This window comes from Adiantum capillus-veneris, chromosome 23 (genome assembly GCF_014529385.1).
Source record: "Adiantum capillus-veneris isolate H3 chromosome 23, ASM1452938v2, whole genome shotgun sequence".
Lineage (NCBI taxonomy): Eukaryota > Viridiplantae > Streptophyta > Polypodiopsida > Polypodiales > Pteridaceae > Adiantum > Adiantum capillus-veneris.
In genome coordinates, this window is record NC_140953.1 from 37,907,763 (window position 1) to 37,927,884 (window position 20,122).

Below are 20,122 nucleotides of genomic sequence, written 5' to 3' on the forward strand. Positions count from 1 at the left end.
AGCTGGCTAGTGCATAGTGGTCTCTCGGCCGCATGTGCAGCCTGTGACCAGTTGGTGGAGAGTCAGCGTCACTGTCTTTGGGATTGTCCCTCGGCCCAGCAGGTGTGGCTACGAGTTCTTCGGCTGATGCCTGCCCTCTCCACGGCTCGATAGTACACTTGGGGGGCAGTGGCTTGGTCCACCCTCACGGGCCCGGCACTTCAGTTTGAGCTATCTTCCACCAGCAGGATGATAGTGATGCAGGGGGGGCGACCTACACTACAGCCTGCTACAGATCTTACTCCACAGGAGTGGTGCAGTGAGAGAGAAGAGTGTTGGGAGCTCATCAGCGGCCTAGCTCTCTGGTTCATCTGGCGGGCCCGCTGTTTCCGCATCTTTGAGGCTCGCCCTGTGCCACCAACAGAGACTGTTCGTGACTTTTGGCTAGAGCTGATCCATACTCTCAGAGGACAGCTTGAGGGACTACAGGGCAGCTCCGACCGCATGCGAGAGCGCCGCGAGGCTTTCCTACGACTCTGGCGCCCTGGGCCTTTCTACACCATTGTCCAGGGGGTGCTCAGATGGCACTACTGTTCACCTGTGTGGCTCTTCCCTCCTCCCATCTCTTGATTTAGCCTCATTGTATATATGCTGTTTTTTCATTGGGAGAGTCTCCCCATCAGGCTTGTTGTAGCCCTCTCCTGCAGAGGTGGATGTAGCCCTATGGGCAGTTTTCATTAACTAATAGAAGGATCTTTTTCTCGGAAAAAAAAAAAGCAGGAGCGCAAGGTGCAGGTTTCGGAGCAGCAGACACCAAGTCTGCGTCCTCCTCATTACAGGCTGCCGAGTGTGCAAGCCGCGAGCCATTCCCCACAGTGGAGGCCGCGTGCTCTTTTCTTATTACAGGTGCAGAGGTGCAGAGTTGGGAGCAGACCCTGCAGGGGCTGCGTCTCTGGTTATTGGCAGTGGTAAATGCTTGGCGCCCCGCGGGGTAGACAGTCAATCATGAGCTTTTCCCAATCTAGGGGACTGCGGACTGTTTGTTGGAAGGCTTAACAGGATAGTGGGCACAAGGCCCTACATCATATCCTTTTGTTGTTGCTAATGCCCGCAGTGGTCTGAGGTTGTGTATCTACCCGCATCGGGTTGTGGGTGTTCCATTGCCGCCTGATCTCTCAGCTGTCTGTTTAGTGTGGCCGTCTTGTGATGGAGGTCATGAGTCCAACAGCACTTCCCGAGAGCTCTAGCCCCTCCCTTTGAGTGGTTTGCATGCAATGGCATCACCAGCAATGAAGAAATCAACTTTTATGGCTACCAGCAAGAGGTTAGCAAACATGGAAAAGGAGATGAAGGTGTACAAGACAGAGATGGAAGAGTGGAAGATGAGAAGACGGTCTTTCTTCAGTGGAAAATCGGCGAGGCCGAGCTTCGAACTGTGGAGAAAATGGAGCATTGGGCTGAAATTGAAGACCTCAAGAATCAGATTTCAGCCCTCAAGAGAGACCTAGCCAAGGCAAGAGCCAATGGTGGACTAGAAGAGGGAGAAATCCAACCCTCAGTGATAAAAGAACTTAACGTAACCAAAGAGAAAATGCAAGCCATTAAGGAAGAGGAGAAACAACAAGCAAAAACGTCTTCATGGACAGATATGATTACCAAAACCCATAGGAAAGTGGAGGAAGCGGAGAAGTGGATTTCGGTCACAAAGAAGGGCAAAGGCATGGAGGTATCAATCCCTACTCCCACCATCATCAACATGACACTTGAGGAGGAACAACGAAGACGTATGAGGGCCTTGCATGTGAGGGTTACCGGCCTCAACAATCGGGACAAAATCAATGAGGAAGTACAGGAGCTCATGGTACTAATGGGGATGCATAAAGCGACACACACAAGAGCATGGAGGGTTGGTAAGAAAAGTGGAGGCACGGGGGAAACATCGAGAGGAAGAGCTCTTATACTACGCTTCCCCTCTATTGAGGAGAAGGACTTTTTGAGAAGGAGGCCCACTCTCAAAAAGACTGGTATCTTCCTTGGTGACGAGCTCACCCTTTCACAGCTTGCCCACATGCAGGAAGTCATGCCAGAGATTAGGGCCGCAAGAGAAAAGGGGAAGACAGCTTTTTACAGAGAAGGAAGAGTGGTCATTATGGAGAGACGCCCTACATGACGGTGCGAGACCTATGGGACCACACTCAAGATAGCGGTTTGGAACTGTAATGGTTCGTATAGACTTGATGGGGGCCTTTGAGGACAGCTTCAGAGACAAAGACATTGTTTTCTACTCTGAGACTCATCAGGCCCCAGGACAGTTGATGCCGCATATATTAGGATACAGATGGGAGACAGCTTGCCGGACATGCACTAGATCTGAGCATGGGACTAGAGGATCGGGAGGTGTAGCAGTTCTTTTCAGAGAGGAGCTCCAGCCGCTACTGCACATAGTTCGGAGAGATGATCAGGCCAGATACATGTGGGTGAGGCTGAGGGCAGAGACTGGAAGTTTCTTGTACATCCCCATATGCTATTTTCCTCCCAGCACTTCAATATATGCTTCACCCAAAGGACAGTCTCCTTACTCTGTACTTGATGATGATATCCGGGAGTTCTCCAGAGATGGAGACATCATACTATTGGGGGATTTCAATGCCCATACATGCAATTCACAAACGGTTTTCTATGACACCTCAGAGGAGATGCTCAGAGAGCTAAAGCCAAAGGAGATGGGGCTTGAGAGACGCTCACACGACAAAGAGCATACAGAGTATGGGAGATACCTCAGGGAGATGACGATTACTCACAGTTTAGCCATACTGAATGGCTTACCGACCTTCCCATCATCTACAGGTTTTACTTGTTTTCCACACAAACATGGAACCAGAATTGTAGACTATGTTCTGACACATCCGAGCTTTATCTCTCACATTCAGGATTTTACAGTGGGGCCCATGCCAATTGGGATAGCAGTAGATCATGCACTTTTGACATTATTAGTCTCCTTTGAGTACAATACATCTCAGGCCTCACGGGGTGGTAGACATCCACGCTATACTTTTACAGTGATATTGGCTCATCTATGCTGACAGTGACATTACATGGGGCAGCGACAGAGGCATACCCACACACTCAACCTGGTCAAAGACGTCGTTCTGGGCACATGCCTCGAAACAGCTGGTATGATGAGGACTGTCGACAGAGGAGAGCTCAGATCGAGCGGGAGCTTGCATTCGCGGTGATCACCTATAGACAGTCTCGTATTGCTACACGAAGACTAGTACGACGGAAGAAGCGAGCTTACTTGGTCCAGATGGAGCAGGATTTATATCAGCTCTTCCTTAGTAGAGATTCAGGAGAGGCTTGGCGTCTATTCCATGAGCAATCTCCTCCACCAGTGATTACTTCTACAGAGATACGGGGGCAGTATGCAGCATCATTATACACTGTACCTGGACAGCCACCACTACCAGATCCACCACAGCCATGTCCGGCTACGAGCACCTTCTTTACCACTGAGATGGTAAAGGAGGCCATTGACAAGATGAAGACCAGACGGGCACAGGATCATGAGGGTTTGGTAGCATAGCACATTATACATGTTGGGGACTTGTTGGCAAAGATGCTTGCATGGTTGTTCAACCGTGTCATGTGCGAGGGCTTTCTTGAGTCTTGGAGATTGTCTACTATTGTACCTATCTTCAAGACAGAAGACCCCACAGTGCCGGGGAATTACCGTACTACCATGGTAGGACACACATTGGCACGGTTGTATGCACCCATCCTTGAGCATAAGTTGAGCAGTTGGGTAGAGATTATGGGCATACGGGCACCTGGACAGGCTGGTTTCAGGAGGGGTTTCTCCACACTAGATCATGTCTTTACACTCAGAGCTGTCATTGAGGAGGGTCGAGCACATGGTAGACGGATATATTGCAGCTTTGTGGACTTCCGCAAAGCTTTTGACACAGCATCGAGGGCCAGATTGATGCGCCGACTTATGGAATTGGGGGTACCCACAGAACTGATATGGGGGATTATGGCATTGTACAGTTCAGTGATGGGTCATGTACGCACACCAGAGGGGATATCTGACATAGTTCACTCCACTATCGGAGTGAAACAGGGATGCTCATTGTCCTCTACTTTATTTGGTATGTATGTTGATGAGGTCTCTGATTATATGACAGAGGAGGAGATAGAGGTGCTAAGTTTGCAGGGAAATGGATCCCTCTTTTATTGTATGCTGACGATATCGTGTTGATAGGGTATGCAGAGACATTTGGACGCATTGCATAGTTTTTCAAGGGATAGTGGATTGTCTATCAACCCTGGTAAAACCAAGGTCATGGTATTTAATACCACGCCACAGTGGGTCAGGAGATAAGCACCTACATTCACATATGGTCAGGACAGTATGAAGTACCCTGATGCATACACATATCTTAGGGTGGTCTTTACTGGACCGAGGTTCACACTGAAAGTGTAAGGTGCAACGGAAGTGAATGTTGAACTTTGCTCAAGATGAGTGCTCCGAACTGTGCTCAAGGGTTCCTTTTACTTATGGAAGGGAGAGCCTTCCTTTCTTTAATGAGAGAGTGCAATGCACACAAACAAAGTGAATGGACACTGTGCGTGAAGGTGCATGAGACTGAGAGATAGAGAGAGAAGAGAATACAACACCAAGGAGTTGTAAACCCCTCCTCCAAGGGCCCCACTCTCGATGGCGAGAGTGGTCTACTTTTGATTGCACAATCTGGTACAAGATGCTAATGCAAATCTAATGGGGCTATACCGAGGCCGACGGTGTGGACGACGAGGACGAGACTATGGCTGAAAACTGAGTGCTTGATGAACCTGCAAGGGGTCGAAGTTGTCGGGCTGATCTGCTACTGTTTGGCTTGCTAAAGTGTTCGCTGAAAATGCTTCTTGCTCTGCTGTCCAAAAACGCTAAGAGTGCTGAAATCTGCTGATGCAAAGCGCTGAATATGGCAGCCTAAAAACGCTGGTTATAGCTGTTCAAAACGCTGGCTACTGCTGGTCAAAACGCCTAGTGTAGGCCTGCAGCTATGATGCAAAAACGCTACTTGCTGGCTGCTGAAAATCGCTGGATATGAGGCTGCGAAAAACGCTAGATCTGGCTGGCTGTTGCTGCTACAAAACGCTATCTGCAGGGCTGAAGTGCTGGTGCAGAATCGCCTATGCAAGGGGCTGAAAACGTTGATGGCAAGGCTGAAAAACGTTGGCCTTCTGGGCTCCAAAAACGCCAGGTTGGTAGGGAGGGGGTCGTCTTATTGAGAAGGGTCTCTAGAGGCCTGATGCACAAAAACGCTGGCCTTTTGGGCTCCAAAAACCTGGTTGGTGGGGGGGGGTCGTCTTGCTGAGAAGGGTCTCCAGAGGTCTGATGCACTGCCTGATGCTCTCCTTCTTCTTCTGCCAGATAGTGCTAGTGCTAGGTTGCTTATATATTATCTTAGCAAAATTGCCCTACCTAGTTCCCAACAAAAGTCACTTAATAAATAAGTGAAAAATATAAAAAATAGAGAAAATAGGTTTAATACACTGGAAAATTCCCTTAATGGATTCTAATGGAAATGCTAATGATCATGATGTGTGCAATCGGAGGATATGCATCTAATCTAAGTGACTCGTCATGCACGGTCTGCGAACAGACTCACAAAAGTGCCAGATCACTTCCTATTCTAGACTGACTTGACTGAACTGAACCCTCGTCATGCTGTAGCTTGTCCACTGACACATAGGTTGGATGTGTCACGTGACATCCCCTCCTTTTCGAAGTGGGGTAGTGATACCGAACTGTATGGCGTCGAGGGAGATCGCCAACAGGGTCTGGAATCCTAGGAAGGACTCTTCGCCGGCCCACTCTGATGCGTGGGCCACGCGATACTTGAACTTCATAAAGGTCTGCAACGCTTGCTTCTTTGGGCCGCGCCGAAAGCGACACAAAGTCTTCTGTGGCTTCTTCAATGCTTCAACTTCGTCTAGAGTCATGCTTCTTCCTTCTTCAAGAATCTCCATGGCTGAAAATTCCTGAAACCACTTCCAACACAAAAACATGAACATACCCATTCCACGTAAAGTGACTGGAAAAATTATGTTCTTCTTTAAAGACTGTGCATGCAATGTAGATGAACAAAGTAACGGAGTGTCAAACCATTCACCAAAAACACGCAAACAATGGGGCTGAATCTTGATTTTCTGATCTAAATCAATCAACTGTGGCAAATCATAATGGAATGCCGATGCTTGATGCTGAATCTTTCTTGTGCTCTTTCTGATACTGTGTCATGCCAAGGAAGAGACATGGAATGTGACTTCCTTGAATGCGTACTTTTCAGCTTTTCATGAGAAATTCGCATACATCCGTGCTCAGTCATGAGTGAAACGTGCTCAACGTACAATATGTCATGCCTAGGAAAAGGGATCACATAAAGACGCTGACTAAAATATAGAAAACGATCACGAATGAAACACTCGAACAATGCGTGCTGACTAATCATTCGAACACATAGTACTTCCTGTAAGGTTCTTTGGACCTAGGCTCGAGAGCCAAGATCGTTTCGTCATGTTTGATCGAATCTGCATGGGGGGGGGGGGGGGGGGGGGGTGTTGTGGACCTCGACTCGAAAGCCAAGATCGATTCTTCGTGATTGATGAATCTGCAACGAGGTTAGCTTTGCTAGAAAAAGCATCAACTAAACCATCATCCTTGTGAACAATCACGTCTTGATCATACAAATCATCATGCTTGTCATTGTCATTCAAATCATCATGCGTATCATTATCATTCAATGCATCATGCTTATCATCATGCAAATCCTGTGTGTCATGCTTTGGAGAAGACGAGACCAAGAGAGTCTCCTTCTCCTGAATCCATTTAATCTTCGCTTGCACATTAGAAATAAGAGATGGAGAATGAACAACTTGCTCTCCACTAATGACAATGGGAGAGTCACTTTTGACATTGAAAATGAACGTATTTTCCGCCCAATCAATGAGAGGGTTATGCTCACGAAACCATCGAATGCCCAAAGTCATATCACATCCTGAGAGAGGAGAGACGAAAAATTTCTACGGAAAGCAGCTTGTTGAACTGTAAACAACACATCAAAGCACTCCTTCGTGATGAGAGAGTCCATACCGGGAGCAAAGCCAGAGACCTCGAGAGAAGATTTCTGACTAACCTCTAGGCGGGCTTTCTCAACAAGAGTGACCAATCACATCATGCATACTGCCCGGGTCAAACAATATGACAAAACGCTGCCCCGTCATATGACCATAACATTTAATGAGAGACTCATCAATGGGAGGGTCATGAGAAACTTGGGGCACACTCATGTTGTCATTTATTGCATTAAAAGAGGAAGTGGGTTCTGTGGGTTCTTTAGATTCATTCGATTCAAGCTTAGGACATGTTCTTTTGATGTGACCCTTAATGTCACAATGAAAACAACGACCTTCCTTAGAATAAGTGCTTTGCTCTTCCGACGTGATGTATCCTCCTAAAATTCCTTGTGCTACCTTTTCATCGAGAGTGAGCTTAGGTTTAGCAATTGTGTTAACTTTACCCTTAGGTTCACTTTGAGAGTTCTTTTCTGAGAGACTATTGGAAGATTGGTTAGAAGAGTTATCATTCTTATCATTCTTTGTTGCTAATTGGACTATTTTCTTATTTTTAATGATTAATCTCTTTTTTAGGATATTTTATTGTGTGCACTAAGAACTGTTAAAAGATTGTAGCTACAAGAACTGCCATCAAGAACGGACAACTCTGATGTGTCATTTGATGGGTGACGGTAAACATCGCGAAGGAGTTTCCGTAAGTTCGGTGGAAAGGGCCAGGTTACGAGTGCCCCTGATGCGTCACATGATGGGTGACGGGTGCATCAGTAAGGGGGCATCCCGTAGGCTAAGGAGGAAATCCGAACTGAGTAAGAAAATACGCGTAAGAACGCAAGCACAAGAATAAAGATAGGTTCAATGAAGCTTTTTACGAAAAGCAAGAACAGTCGCGGGAGGGCAGATGTTTTTCCGCGAGGAGTCTGTGTCTGCATTGCATCTGTGTCGTGTCCTACACCCGGGGACGCCTGGAATGTGATCGTGTAGCATTGTTTTCACTAACTGAGTAAGTTTTTAAAGTTTGAACAGGTTACGGAAAAGTACGGCTTCGCGTCTAAGTCCCTCACGGGAAGGAACGGCTTTACGCCTAAGTCCCTTACGGGAAAGTACGGCTTCGCGCCTAAGTCCCTTACGGGAAGGAACGGCTTTGTGCCCAAGCCCTTTACGGGAAAGCACGACCTTCGGGTCTAAGATTACAGACCGGAGGGGTTTCCTCGGGTTCTCGTGCTTGTATAAGAATTCTCCCTGAATAAAGAATACTCTTAACGGGGGGGGGGGACCAGCCCATCTTCTGGTCCCCAATACTGTGTCGATCTTCTCCCTTCTCTCATATTTACAAAGTATTATATTTTTCAGATTTATAGGTGCTCGTGTACGCTCCCGTTTTGTGATAGTGGTATCAGAGCTCGGACTCCTCTCTTTCTCTACAAAGAAGGACGATTCCGGGAAGAACGGGAAGAACCATGTCGGGCCAAGGGAGAAGCGTTGAAGAGGAGCTTCAACAAGTGCAAGCTCAGCTTGCGGATTTGCAAGAAATCTTATTGTTGCCAGACGTCGAAAAGCTCTTGGGCGGAATGAAGAAAACGAATGGAACTAATGCAGCCAAGCATCCAGACAACACTGTTGGCGTGAGACCACAGGAGGAAAGAGAAGAAGAACGTGACGAGGTGCACAAAGGATCTTCGGATCAGAATGAACGGCCTACTCCAAGGAAAGGCAGGGAAAAAGCGCTCTCTTTGCTAGACGAGAGCAAGGACATTAAGTTCGAAACTTACAACGGACGGAGAGACATCTCCAAAGCATTGTCCTTCATGAGACAGTTTGAAGTCGCCTTTACCAATGGGCACTTCACAGAAAGATCCAAATTACGCCATGTGGGGATGCACCTCAAGGAAACGGCAAGTAATTGGTGGTTAGCCAAGATTCTGGAAGGTTCTCAAGCCAGAACTTGGGAGAGCTTCAAATCTGAATTTTATGAACAATTTCTTCCACCTGACTTCGAGCAGGACATACGGAAGGAATGGGACTGGCTTGCCCAGAAGGAACATGAAAGAGTAACGACTTATGTGGACAAGTATTGGTCTGTTCTTCTGAAGGTCACTCCCTTCATGAAGATTGCCGACGAGGAAAAGAAACGAAAGTTCGAAGCGGGTCTCCAACCGCAGCTTCGAAAGAGTATGAAAGTGTATCCGCATGACACTCTTCAGAGGATGATGGAGTCATCAATCATTGCTGAGGATTTGCACTCAACTGGGACACCCAGAAAAATGGAGCATAGCACGTATCGTGCAAGACAAAGAGGGGTCTATGATGACCAAGGAGGCCAAGGAAGAAAACGTCCTCCATCTAGGGACGATGATCACTCTAAGAAGCCAGAGGGCAATGGCAAGCGAACTAAGTATCTTTCTCCTACTCAACTTCAAACTTTCAGAGAGGAAGGAAGATGCTTCTACTGTGGCGTGAAAGGACATATGAAACCGGATTGCCCGCTAAAGCAGCAACGGCAAGAGCAAGCCTCTACGAGGCAAGAGAAAGCAAGGAAGGAACCCACACCACCAAGCTCGAACTCAATTCCAGATGTTCAAGGAAACACAGAAACGGAGAAAGGGAAGCGTCAACTTCTGAAGGGCTGGGGGTCTTTGAACAACCAGCGATTACTGATTCTTTATGATCCAGGATCCACGGATAACTTCATCTCCCTAGATACTGCGGAACTATTGTGCCTCACACCGGCTCAGCTTGGCACACCGGTTACATCCGGATCGGCATTCGAGGGGTTGACAACCAATGCAACTCCCGTGCAAGGACAGCTCAATCTTCGGATTGGCGAGTACAAGGACCGCGAATCATTTTTTATGGCACTCATCGAGGGATGTGATATCATCTTGGGTATGCCATGGCACTTCCACATGACACCTATTCCCGATTATGTGGAAAAGACCCTCACTTTTGATCATGGGGGTAAGAAAATAAAGATTCATGCTGATGCAGGAGATTGGCAGTTCCCAATTGTAAGCCATATCTCCATTAAGAAAGAAATGAAGAAGTGTGTTTCTGCTTACTTGATTTTTGCACGTGAGAAGGATAAAACTAGTAGAGACTCTCTCTCTAGTCTGGAAATTAAGCGTCTTCAATTTATTGAACAGTACAAAGATTGTTTCCCGGAAACACTTCCTAATGAACTCCCTCCGGTACGCCCGGAAGATCACCGCATAGATCTCATACCGGGTAGCTCGCCTCCCAATCAACCCCCTTTATCGGGTGAGTCTTGCTCAGCAAGAGGAAATTTTGAAGTAAGTCAACGAGCTTCTAGAGAAAGGGTTAGTACGGCCAAGTGCTTCACCCTACTGCTCTCCAGTTCTACTGGTGCAAAAGAAAGATGGCACGTTTCGAATGTGCATAGACTATAGGTCTTTAAACAAGATCACGGTCAAGAATCGCTTTCCGATCCCTGGGATTGATGATATACTTGATAAGTTGCAGGGTGCAAGTGTCTTTAGTCGCATAGACTTAAAGAGTGGGTATCATCAAATACGGATCGCCCCTGAGGATGTCCATAAGACTGCTTTCCGCACAACTTTTGGACTATATGAATTCTTGGTAATGCCTTTCGGCTTGACCAATGGTCCTGCGACGTTCAATCGCATATATTACCCACACAATATCTAAGGGCATATGTCACCTCTATATAATGAGATATTCCAAAGCTTAAATTATAACTATAGCATCTCGGACATGCTAAGTATCTGTCATTGGGATGTATTTTCAATAAGCTTAAATATTTTGATCATATTCAAGATGTATCCGGCCTAAGTATTCTAACAAGGATGACCATATGCATCCTCTGACTAGATACACTTCTAGCTACCAAAACTTAAATTGACTACTTTCCCAATTACAAGAATGAATGAGTAGGGTAAATTGAGTAAGATAATATATAAGCAAACCAAGGCTAGCACTATTTGGCAGAAGAGGAAGGAGAACCTAGGCCACAAGCAGCAGGTTCCCCCCCTCTCTATCAAGCAGGACATTCTTCCCTTGGTGACGATTTCCTCTCAAGCAAGACCTCCCAGCCCTTGGCGTTTTCAGCAGAGCTCATCGCCATAAGACACCCAAGCACTTGGCGTTTTTCATCAAGAACCTCATCGCCATACAACCAAGCCTTGGCGTTTTCAGAAACCCAATATCGCCCCCGCTTTCCCTAGCGTTTTCAACATCGCCTACCATCAGAATCTCAATGTTTTTGCCAAGGTTGGTAACCTAACAGGACATAAAAGTGTCCTTTCAAGGTTTTGAAAAAAAACTTCCAAAACCATAGTAGATCCACTCATTTTGTAAAATCCTTTCATGAGGTTATAGTTCAAAGCCTACTACACATGGAAAAAATAAGAAACTTGTAAAATTTCTCATCTTTTGGTCACACCAAGCCTCCAAAGTTGATGGACCAGTACATTTTCATCAAAACAGTCATTTCTTACGTTTTGTTGCATAAAAATAAGATTAAGGATTTTTGTAGGACTTGAGATAAATTCCCTAGTTAACTTCAATGGGTTGGTGATCAGAACATATGATTGCTTCTCACTCACTATTTTTTGTTTTGCCAAAAGAAATAGGTACAAAAAAGTTGAATTTTTACCATTCTGCAAACCTATCATCAAAGTTTCTATAGCCACGCTCCATACAAATAATATATGCATGTTTTCTTAGTTTCCTATTGTCCTTTAGGTTCATAAGGAGCCATGGAGCATGTCAAAAGAATAATATATCTCTTACTAAGGGGAATCTTGGGGACAAAGATGAAGTGCTAAATACAGCAAACATGAAAAAACTGGGTTCAACATTATGAGTTATAGAATCCCATAGAAACTATTCAATATCTAGCCAACTTTGATCCTTATGACTAGATATGGTTACTACCTACAAAATGCATGTAGTTGTCACAAGAAACTAACAATATTGAAAAAGCTATACTTGATATACTAGAATGTTTCGTTTTCTTCTATAATTGAAAAAACCAACCATCGTTGTCTACTATGCAAAATAGGGTATTAGGTGCCCCAAAACTCAAGGAATATTAGCTTTATGTTACAATATGCGACATTGAAAATCAAAACTGCATTTGGATATCATGAAAGCCACCAAAAAAAATCATAGAAGAGCTAAAATTGGCTAAAAAACAGGATTTGACAATTTTTGTAATTTGGTCATAACTTACAACTTTAACATTTATTTCTCCCTAGAAGCATCAGGACATGTTGAGGACTACTAAAGATAGTTCTCTAGCATTATAGACCTCACAAACACGAATTCTAAAGTGGTATAGTTGCAAAAAGTTGAAAAAAGCCAAAAATAGAACCCATTTTTTCACACAGTTTAGGTTGTGAAATGTTGTGCAAGGACAAGGCTAAAGATGGAATTGATATTCCAAAAAAATGTCGAGTTTTTTTCAGCTCATGAGACAACTTTCTAGACAGATAACACCTCAAAATCCATTTTGAAACTCTTGACATAATTCAAGGAAAATGGTCACTTAACAGGACATTAAAGTGTCCCAGGACATAAATGTGTCCCATTACCAACCTAGTGTTAAAACAGCGTTTTCAGCCAGCAGGATTTAGCCCAAACCAGCATTTTTGGTTTTCAGCATATATCAGCCCATTGGCGTTTTTGGACAGCAGATAAAGGGCATCGGTTTTCAGCCATAGAGTCTGCCTTGTCATCCCCGTCGTCGACCTCGACATAGCCTAGACTTGCATCAGTTCTCGGTCATCCACTTGTACAAGTTTGTGCAATCAATAGTAGACCACTCTCGCCAACGAGAGTGGGCCTTCGGAGGAGGGTTTTACAACGTCTCTGGTGTCATATTTCTCTTCTCTCTCTATCTCTCAATCTCATACACTTTCACGCACAGTGTCCATTCATTTTGTTTGTGTCCATTACATTCTCTCATTAAGAACGGAAGGCTCTCCCTTCCATAAGAATAAACGGAACCTTGAGCACAGATCGGATCACTCATCTTGAGCAAAGTTCAACATCCACTTCCGCTGCACCTTACAGCCAAACCTCTGATACCAATGTAAAGTGCAGCAGAAGTGAATGTTGAACTTTGCTCGAGACGAGTGCTCCGAACTGTGCTCAAGGGTCCTGAAGAGAGAGCCTTTTGTTCTTTAATGAGAGAGTGCAATGGACACAAACAAAGTGAATGGACACTGTGCGTGAAGGTGCATGAGACTGAGAGATAGAGAGAGAAGAGAATACAACACCAAGGAGTTGTAAACCCCTCCTCCAAGGGCCCCACTCTCGATGGCAAGAGTGGTCTACTATTGATTGCACAATCTGGTACAAGATGCTAATGCAAATCTAATGGGGCTAAGTCGAGGCCGACGGTGTGGACGACGAGGACGAGACTATAGCACAAAACTGAGTGCTTGATGAATCTACAAGGGGTCGAAGTTGTGGGGCTGATCTACTACTGTTTGGCTTGCTAAAGTGTTCGCTGAAAATGCTTCTTGCTCTGCTGTCCAAAAACGCTAAGAGTGCTGAAATCTGCTGATGCAAAGCGCTGAATATGGCAGCCTAAAAACGCTGGTTATAGCTGTTCAAAACGCTGGCTACTGCTGGTCAAAACGCCAAGTTGTAGGCCTGCAGCTATGATGCAAAAATGCTACTTGCTGGCTGCTGAAAATCGCTGGATCTGAGGCTGCGAAAAACGCTAGATCTGGCTGGCTGTTGCTGCTACAAAACGCTATCTGCAGGGCTGAAGTGCTGGTGCAGAATCGCCTATGCAAGGGGCTGAAAACGCTGATGGCAGGGCTGAAAAACGCTGGCCTTATGGACTCCAAAAGAGCCACGTTGGTTGGGGGGGGGGGGGGGGGGGGGGTCGTCTTGCTGAGAAGGGTCTCCAGAGGCCTGATGCTCTCCTTCTTCTTCTGCCAGATAGTGCTAGTGCTAGGTTGCTTATATATTATCTTAGCAAAATTGCCCTACCTAGTTCCCAACAAAAGTCACTTAATAAATAAGTGAAAAATGTCAAAAATAGGGGAAATAGGTTTAATGCACTGGCAAATTCCCTTGATGGATTCTGATGGATTTTGATGGGGATTCTGATGATCATGCTGTGTGCAATCGGAGGATATGCATCTAATCTAAGTGACTGGTCATGCACGGTCTGCAAATAGACTCACAAAAGTGCCAGATCACTTCCTATTCTAGACTAACTTGACTGAACCGAACCCTGGTCATGCTGTAGCTTGTCCACTGACACATAGGGTTGGATGTGTCACTTGACAGAAAGTGGTAGCAGACACTAGATTGACTCGTGCCTATGCAGCCCTAGGCGGTTTAGAGAGGATTTGTTCGCAGGTTCAGTTCCAGGAACCTCAAACAAAGCTCTGGCTCTTCGACACTTTGGTCGCTTCAGTTATGCACTACGAGGTTCAGGTTCGGGGACCATCTGTTGACAGTGCTAGCTGGAGTAATATGGAGAGGCCCTTGGTACCTATGATTTCTAGGCTGATTAGAGCCAAGACCTCAGTTCCACATGACATCATACGAGCGGAGCTGGCTGCCCCACCTATGGAGATTGAGGCACTTACCAGATCAGTATCATTTGTACGCAGCTTATGGGACACCACAAGGGACAGGTATGCTAGGCTTGCTCTTGAGTCATCCATACAGCCGGCATTACAAGGAGATACATCATGTTGGTATGCACAGATGAGCTCATGGTTTCAGAGGCATGGTTTCAGCATGGACAGGCTGCCCCCTTTCCAGTATTCTCTTGATGCACCATCTTTGGCTCTTACACGGATGGAGATTACTAGACTCATTCGGCAGGATCTTATCCAACTTGATACCAGGAGGACATGGATAGACCCACCACGGGAGTTGGGTACGAAGAGGGCTTTCTATAGAGAGCATCTTCTCCAACTCACAACAGACGGATTTGTCACACAGCCCAGATACATGGACACACATCTATCTCATGGGTTACGTTGTGCTATAGGCCAGATACGCACATCTTCACGCCAGTTTGGGATTGAGACGGGTAGATTCAGAGGCATACAAGCAGACAGGAGGATATGTCAGTTATGCCATGCAGAGCCAGGGACAAGAGTTTCACTTCATATGTCACTACACAGTCTATTATGAGATTCGGGGACGCTTTCACTGTTTATTCAGAGATGGTTTTGACTCGTTAGATAGAGTCATGAGATATCAGGATCAGAGATGTCTCGGATTATTTCTACTTGAGATACAGAGACATAGAGACTCTCTATTGAGAGGGCATAGACAGAGAGAGTCCCAGAGACGCATCTCAGATTTCTTCAGTCCGAGCACCACAAAGGCAAAGGAGCCACCACCACCGCAGAGCTCGGTTCCCACCCATACACACACCAGCGGTACTCTCATTGACCGAGCTATAGAGTTGGGGAGATCGAGACGACCACGACTGAGGAGGGGAGCCACGCAGCACCGACGGAGATTGCGGTAGAGGATCCACAGGATTCTAGCACGACACCCACAGTGTTGATCAGGATAGGCTTCATGCTACTGCTATATTGTATCATGGTGACACTTATCCCACTTTGTACCTTTGTGGCATTATACCATTGCTCAGCTTACCAGCCACCCATAGAGTCGGTAGCACTCCTATCGCAGTTTCTAGTTTGTAGTTTTCTTTGTTTGTACCCAAACTTGGTACTAGACTCACCATTGTAATCAGTTTGGTCTCATAGGTCATTTTGGCCTTTTCTAGACGTTAATATATCATTTCATTTCATTTCATCTCTCTCTCTCTCTCTCTCTCTCTCTCTCTCTCTCTCTCGTCATTTTGGCCTTATCCCTCAATCTTGGCAGATCTTTTCTACCAACTCATGCAGATTGAGAGCCACACTAAATTGCAGTTTGGTGGCATTGTTGGCGTGGATCATGCTATGGTTGACACATGAGGATTGGAGGCAAGAGAGACACACCAGACAACTAGCTAAAAGAAGCTTGGTGATATTCTAGTTTCACGATGTCCCTACTCATATTCCTCCTTCTCATAGTGTGCGCACATTATCATTTGTCCATCTACTTGGGATTTTTGGTTAGTTGTCATTTGGAGCACGAATTCAGATGTGTACTATTGTGTTGTATACATCATCACACCATTCATTTTGATTGGCGTAATTCGCTAAATATAACTTGTGTTTACTACCTATAATTTTGTGCACGCAGTGCTGTTCTTTCCATGTGGCAGTCTCTCTATGATGTAGAGTTCAAAAAATATTATATTTTTTTAAAGTTTTGCCATTTTTATCTTGTTCCCTGAATTTTGCCGTCTCTGTTCCCTCTTCCATGTTATTATCGGCCAAGGTACATCAAAAAGATAGCATGAACATTGTGAAGGACTTACACATTGAAAGTACAAAACCAAGGCAAATGTACATATGCGGTCTGAATCGCGCATTAAGGAGAGAAATAGGCACATGCCTGATAGTGCAGAGAGGGGCGTTCTTGCCTCAGTTTAAACTCATCAGATTTCTGAAAGAACTCCTCCATCATGTCAAGGAAGCGATCATTGTCCTGGGCCAAACACCTAGGATCTCGAACAATGAGGGCACCCATATCTCGAAAGGAAGAAGCAACCTTCTGGCAAAGGAGCTTCTGTTCGTCAGGAGAAAAGTTTGTAGCAGCAGCATCGTCCCCTGCTCGATCAAGACGCCCGCTGCATCTCAGATAGGGCTCCAGGTCAATAACTGGAAGCTCCATTGTCCGCTCATTTTTTACCTCTGTGTCTGTTGGCATTGAGCAGAAGAACGTAGCTCTGTGTCTGTGTGTGCGCGAGGGGGGCCTTTGATCGATCAAATTAAGTGTTTTCTTCAGATTCACAATTTAAACGACAATTTTTGAACTTAAGATCGTCATTTCTTAAAACTCGGGTGCCTAGATGCGAACCCTCACCGGTCCATGCTCACGACTCTCAAGGAGTTAGGCTAAGCCATGAAGGCGCATGCCGGACAAAGCGCGCCTCAATTCTTTTCATTGAAAAAACCCAAGCTCCCCGTGCCTACGCACGCATTCCCTCCACCCTCTTGTTGTGGAGACGATTGCGTCGCCCCTACTCATGCCAACTCCTGCCCATGCGCCCTCAAAAAGAACAATTCCAAGAGCATAGCTACACACTCTAACATATGTCTTTCATTAGACAAACATCTTGCAAAATTGACTTACAAACTTCGTTTCGCATGACTCATCAACTCTTGAATGGAAGCTGACTTTTGTTCTAAGCAATGATCTCGGATCTCTGTAGGAAGACCCAAGGTAAACCGTTCAATCTGTTCTTTGAACGAGATCTTCTTAAATGAAGAGGCGGGTAGAAAAGAGCTCCAGAATCTCTCACAAATAAGCGTCCACTGTATCCTTCTTGGTCATCCAAAGATGGTTCCAAGCAGTTCGTATGTCGCGTTCATACTCTCGAGTCAGCCAAGAAGACAAATGTGTTTCATCTATGAGCCCAAAGGGTATTTTGGCGAAATACCTTGAATATTCTTAATTTTTTAGGGGGAATTTCCACCAATTTATGAGACAATTTGGTGATTTTGCTTTCTTGAAATAGCAAGGGAAGCTGTTGAGCCAGCAGAGGATCACACCCACATTTTTGCTCACACTCATCATTTTTGTAACCATTGATTGTAATAAATGTCTTTCCGACATTGATTTTGATTGGAGCCATTCATTAAGTAACGGGACTCAATTGAGTTTCCAGCTTGTAATTCCGAAGTAATTTCACTTGCTGATGTAATTAGTTAGAGATGTTCTCACCTCCAAGGCTGAGGTATATAAGCCAAAGTTTTGTAACCTAAAGGAGGGTTTTATTTTAATCAAAGTGAGTTTTTGGAGCGCCGTGACTGTGTCTGAGAGAGAGAGAGAGAGAGAGAGAGAGAGAGAGAGAGAGTCTTATCTACTTGCTACGCGAGCTACGGAGCCGCCATTGGAGAAGCGACACCGCCATTGTGTTAGCAACGGCGAGAGCTACGCACAGATACCAAGAGTGCGCGCTATCGGCTTCTATGTGTGGTAAGTTCCTACGAGCTTCGGTGTGAGTTTTCTTCCAACTCGTGTGTCGGAATGGAGCGTGCAGCATATCTATAAAACCACAACGAGTAGAGCTACACATTGGTACCATTGGGGTCAAGTTTCGATCACTTGTATTTTTCGACCTGTCTTCATACGCGTTTACCGCACGGAGTGATTATAGGTTGATTTTGCAGTTCAAGTCTTTAGGGTGTTGTTCTTACCTAATGTATAGACTTCCCCTTGAGTTTGAGATCGATTCAATGATTCTAGATCCTGTTTCGTATAGCATTCGTTCGTAGTACGGATTTCAGTCACTTGCGTATTTTAGAACTTAGATTTGATTTTCTTAGTAGTGATTGTCATTAGAAGGTCGAGTAGGTGATTTGACACCCACCTAGTTGTTTCCATGCGCCTGCAGGTCAAGCTCCGTCCTCGTCTGACAAATTCTGTTGTTGGTTGAGTTCTCGCTATTTAGCTTCCGCTAGCGGCGTAACCGCCTTAACAGAAGCCCACTAATTGAGCTTCGTAGGGAGTGGTCACACACCATCAACCCCTCATGCATGCTCTTTTTTTCCATTTATGAGAGGATTAGTTGCTTTTTTTAGCCTTCTCAATTGAGATGGTTAGGATTGTTATGATTGCTCTTAGCGCACTTACACTAACCATGTTGAGCATTATTGGTTGTCTGCAGGCAATCAAAAGCTCGCAGATCATGCATGATACAATTATCAACTTTATGCATTGTTAATTATTTGCAGTTGTTAGAAGCTCGCAGATCATGCATTATGCGAACAACCGGAAACTTGACATGGTGGACAATGAACATATCGGTTTCGCACAGTGAAAACAATTCATGAAGAGAAACTTGTCAAAACAAGCCTTCAAGTCGGGATTGACAATAACCATGGACACTCTTGCAGCGAGTTGATCATCGATAATAATCCAAACTTGATTAAGGAAGAGGCATACAAGTTGGGTGTGTGGATAAATGATCCGAGAAGAGGCACCTATCAAAACACGCCTTCAAGTGACAACTTCAAGTGACCATGGACGCTCCTTCAACCAATTAGTCATTGACAATGTTCCAAGCTTGAGAAGTCCAAAGGGAAATTTTTCTCTAACAACCTTAGATTGGGGGAACCCGAAGCACTTAAAGAAACTTTTTCTATGCCCTTATCTTGTAGATCAAATACCAAAGTATTAGGCAACATCTTATACAAGCAATGATGTTATTAGGGTGGACAAATACAATGAACAATACATTCACTAGTGGTGAGTCCAAAAATTATTCATCGAAATACTAGTTCTCATCGGAATGCATCGAGGTGCAGCATCCTTGCAAAAATGGCTACTATATAAGAAAATTGAACGTTCTATGCACTAGAACTTCAGATGTAGGATAGCCCTTGTTGGTTGATCATCTCTTATTTGATAGGTTGCTACATCAATCTCTAGTGACGTAAACTACAAAATCTATGGAGGGCGATTGTAGACACCTACAAGGAAGCGAGATCACTCTCAAGCATCAAATTCTGTTTGTTCAAATAACCATTCCTGGCCATAGACTATATTCTTCTATTAGCTTCTTTGGATTATAATTAGCATTATCTGTCATGAAAATTAAATTCTACCTTTCAAAAAGTATTTCCCATCTTAATTTGCCATTTAAGTCTAAAAAAAAATAAAAGAGAACAAGTAAAGTTGATTAAAGTGCTTATAGACCACCTCGATCAAAGGCTTGGGACCATAGGAGACAAGTCTATAAAAGAGTAAGGGTAATCGATGTTTAGTTATCTCGGTCAAAGGTACAGGTCAAGGGAGGATAAATCTATCTCGAGCAGCCCTGATCAAAGATATAGAAAACAAGAGATCAATTAGAGCAATTATAAAAGTCAAAAAATAAAAACTAGATGAGTAAATTTGAAGTAATTAAATTTACTCATTA

The 20,122-nt window shown here is 44.9% G+C and overlaps 2 protein-coding genes across 2 annotated transcripts in view; one reads left to right on the plus strand and one right to left on the minus strand.

Annotated features, from left to right (window-relative positions):
• LOC147427660 (2-oxoglutarate (2OG) and Fe(II)-dependent oxygenase superfamily protein) overlaps positions 1 to 16,991 on the minus strand; it is a 49,885-nt gene extending 32,894 nt beyond the window's left edge. Inside the window, exon 1 of the mRNA XM_086497410.1 lies at positions 16,591 to 16,991. Within this exon, the coding sequence (XP_086353536.1) occupies positions 16,591 to 16,905 (315 nt within the window). The 5' untranslated portion in view covers positions 16,906 to 16,991. The remainder of the gene's footprint in view (positions 1 to 16,590) is intronic.
• Positions 1,186 to 2,367, plus strand: LOC147427661 (uncharacterized). Its single transcript, XM_086497756.1, has 2 exons — positions 1,186 to 1,191; positions 1,298 to 2,367. The coding sequence occupies exons 1-2, from the start codon at positions 1,186 to 1,188 to the stop codon at positions 2,147 to 2,149; spliced, it is 858 nt and encodes a 285-aa protein (XP_086353882.1). The 3' UTR covers positions 2,150 to 2,367.
• Positions 16,992 to 20,122: the final 3,131 nt, after the last annotated feature.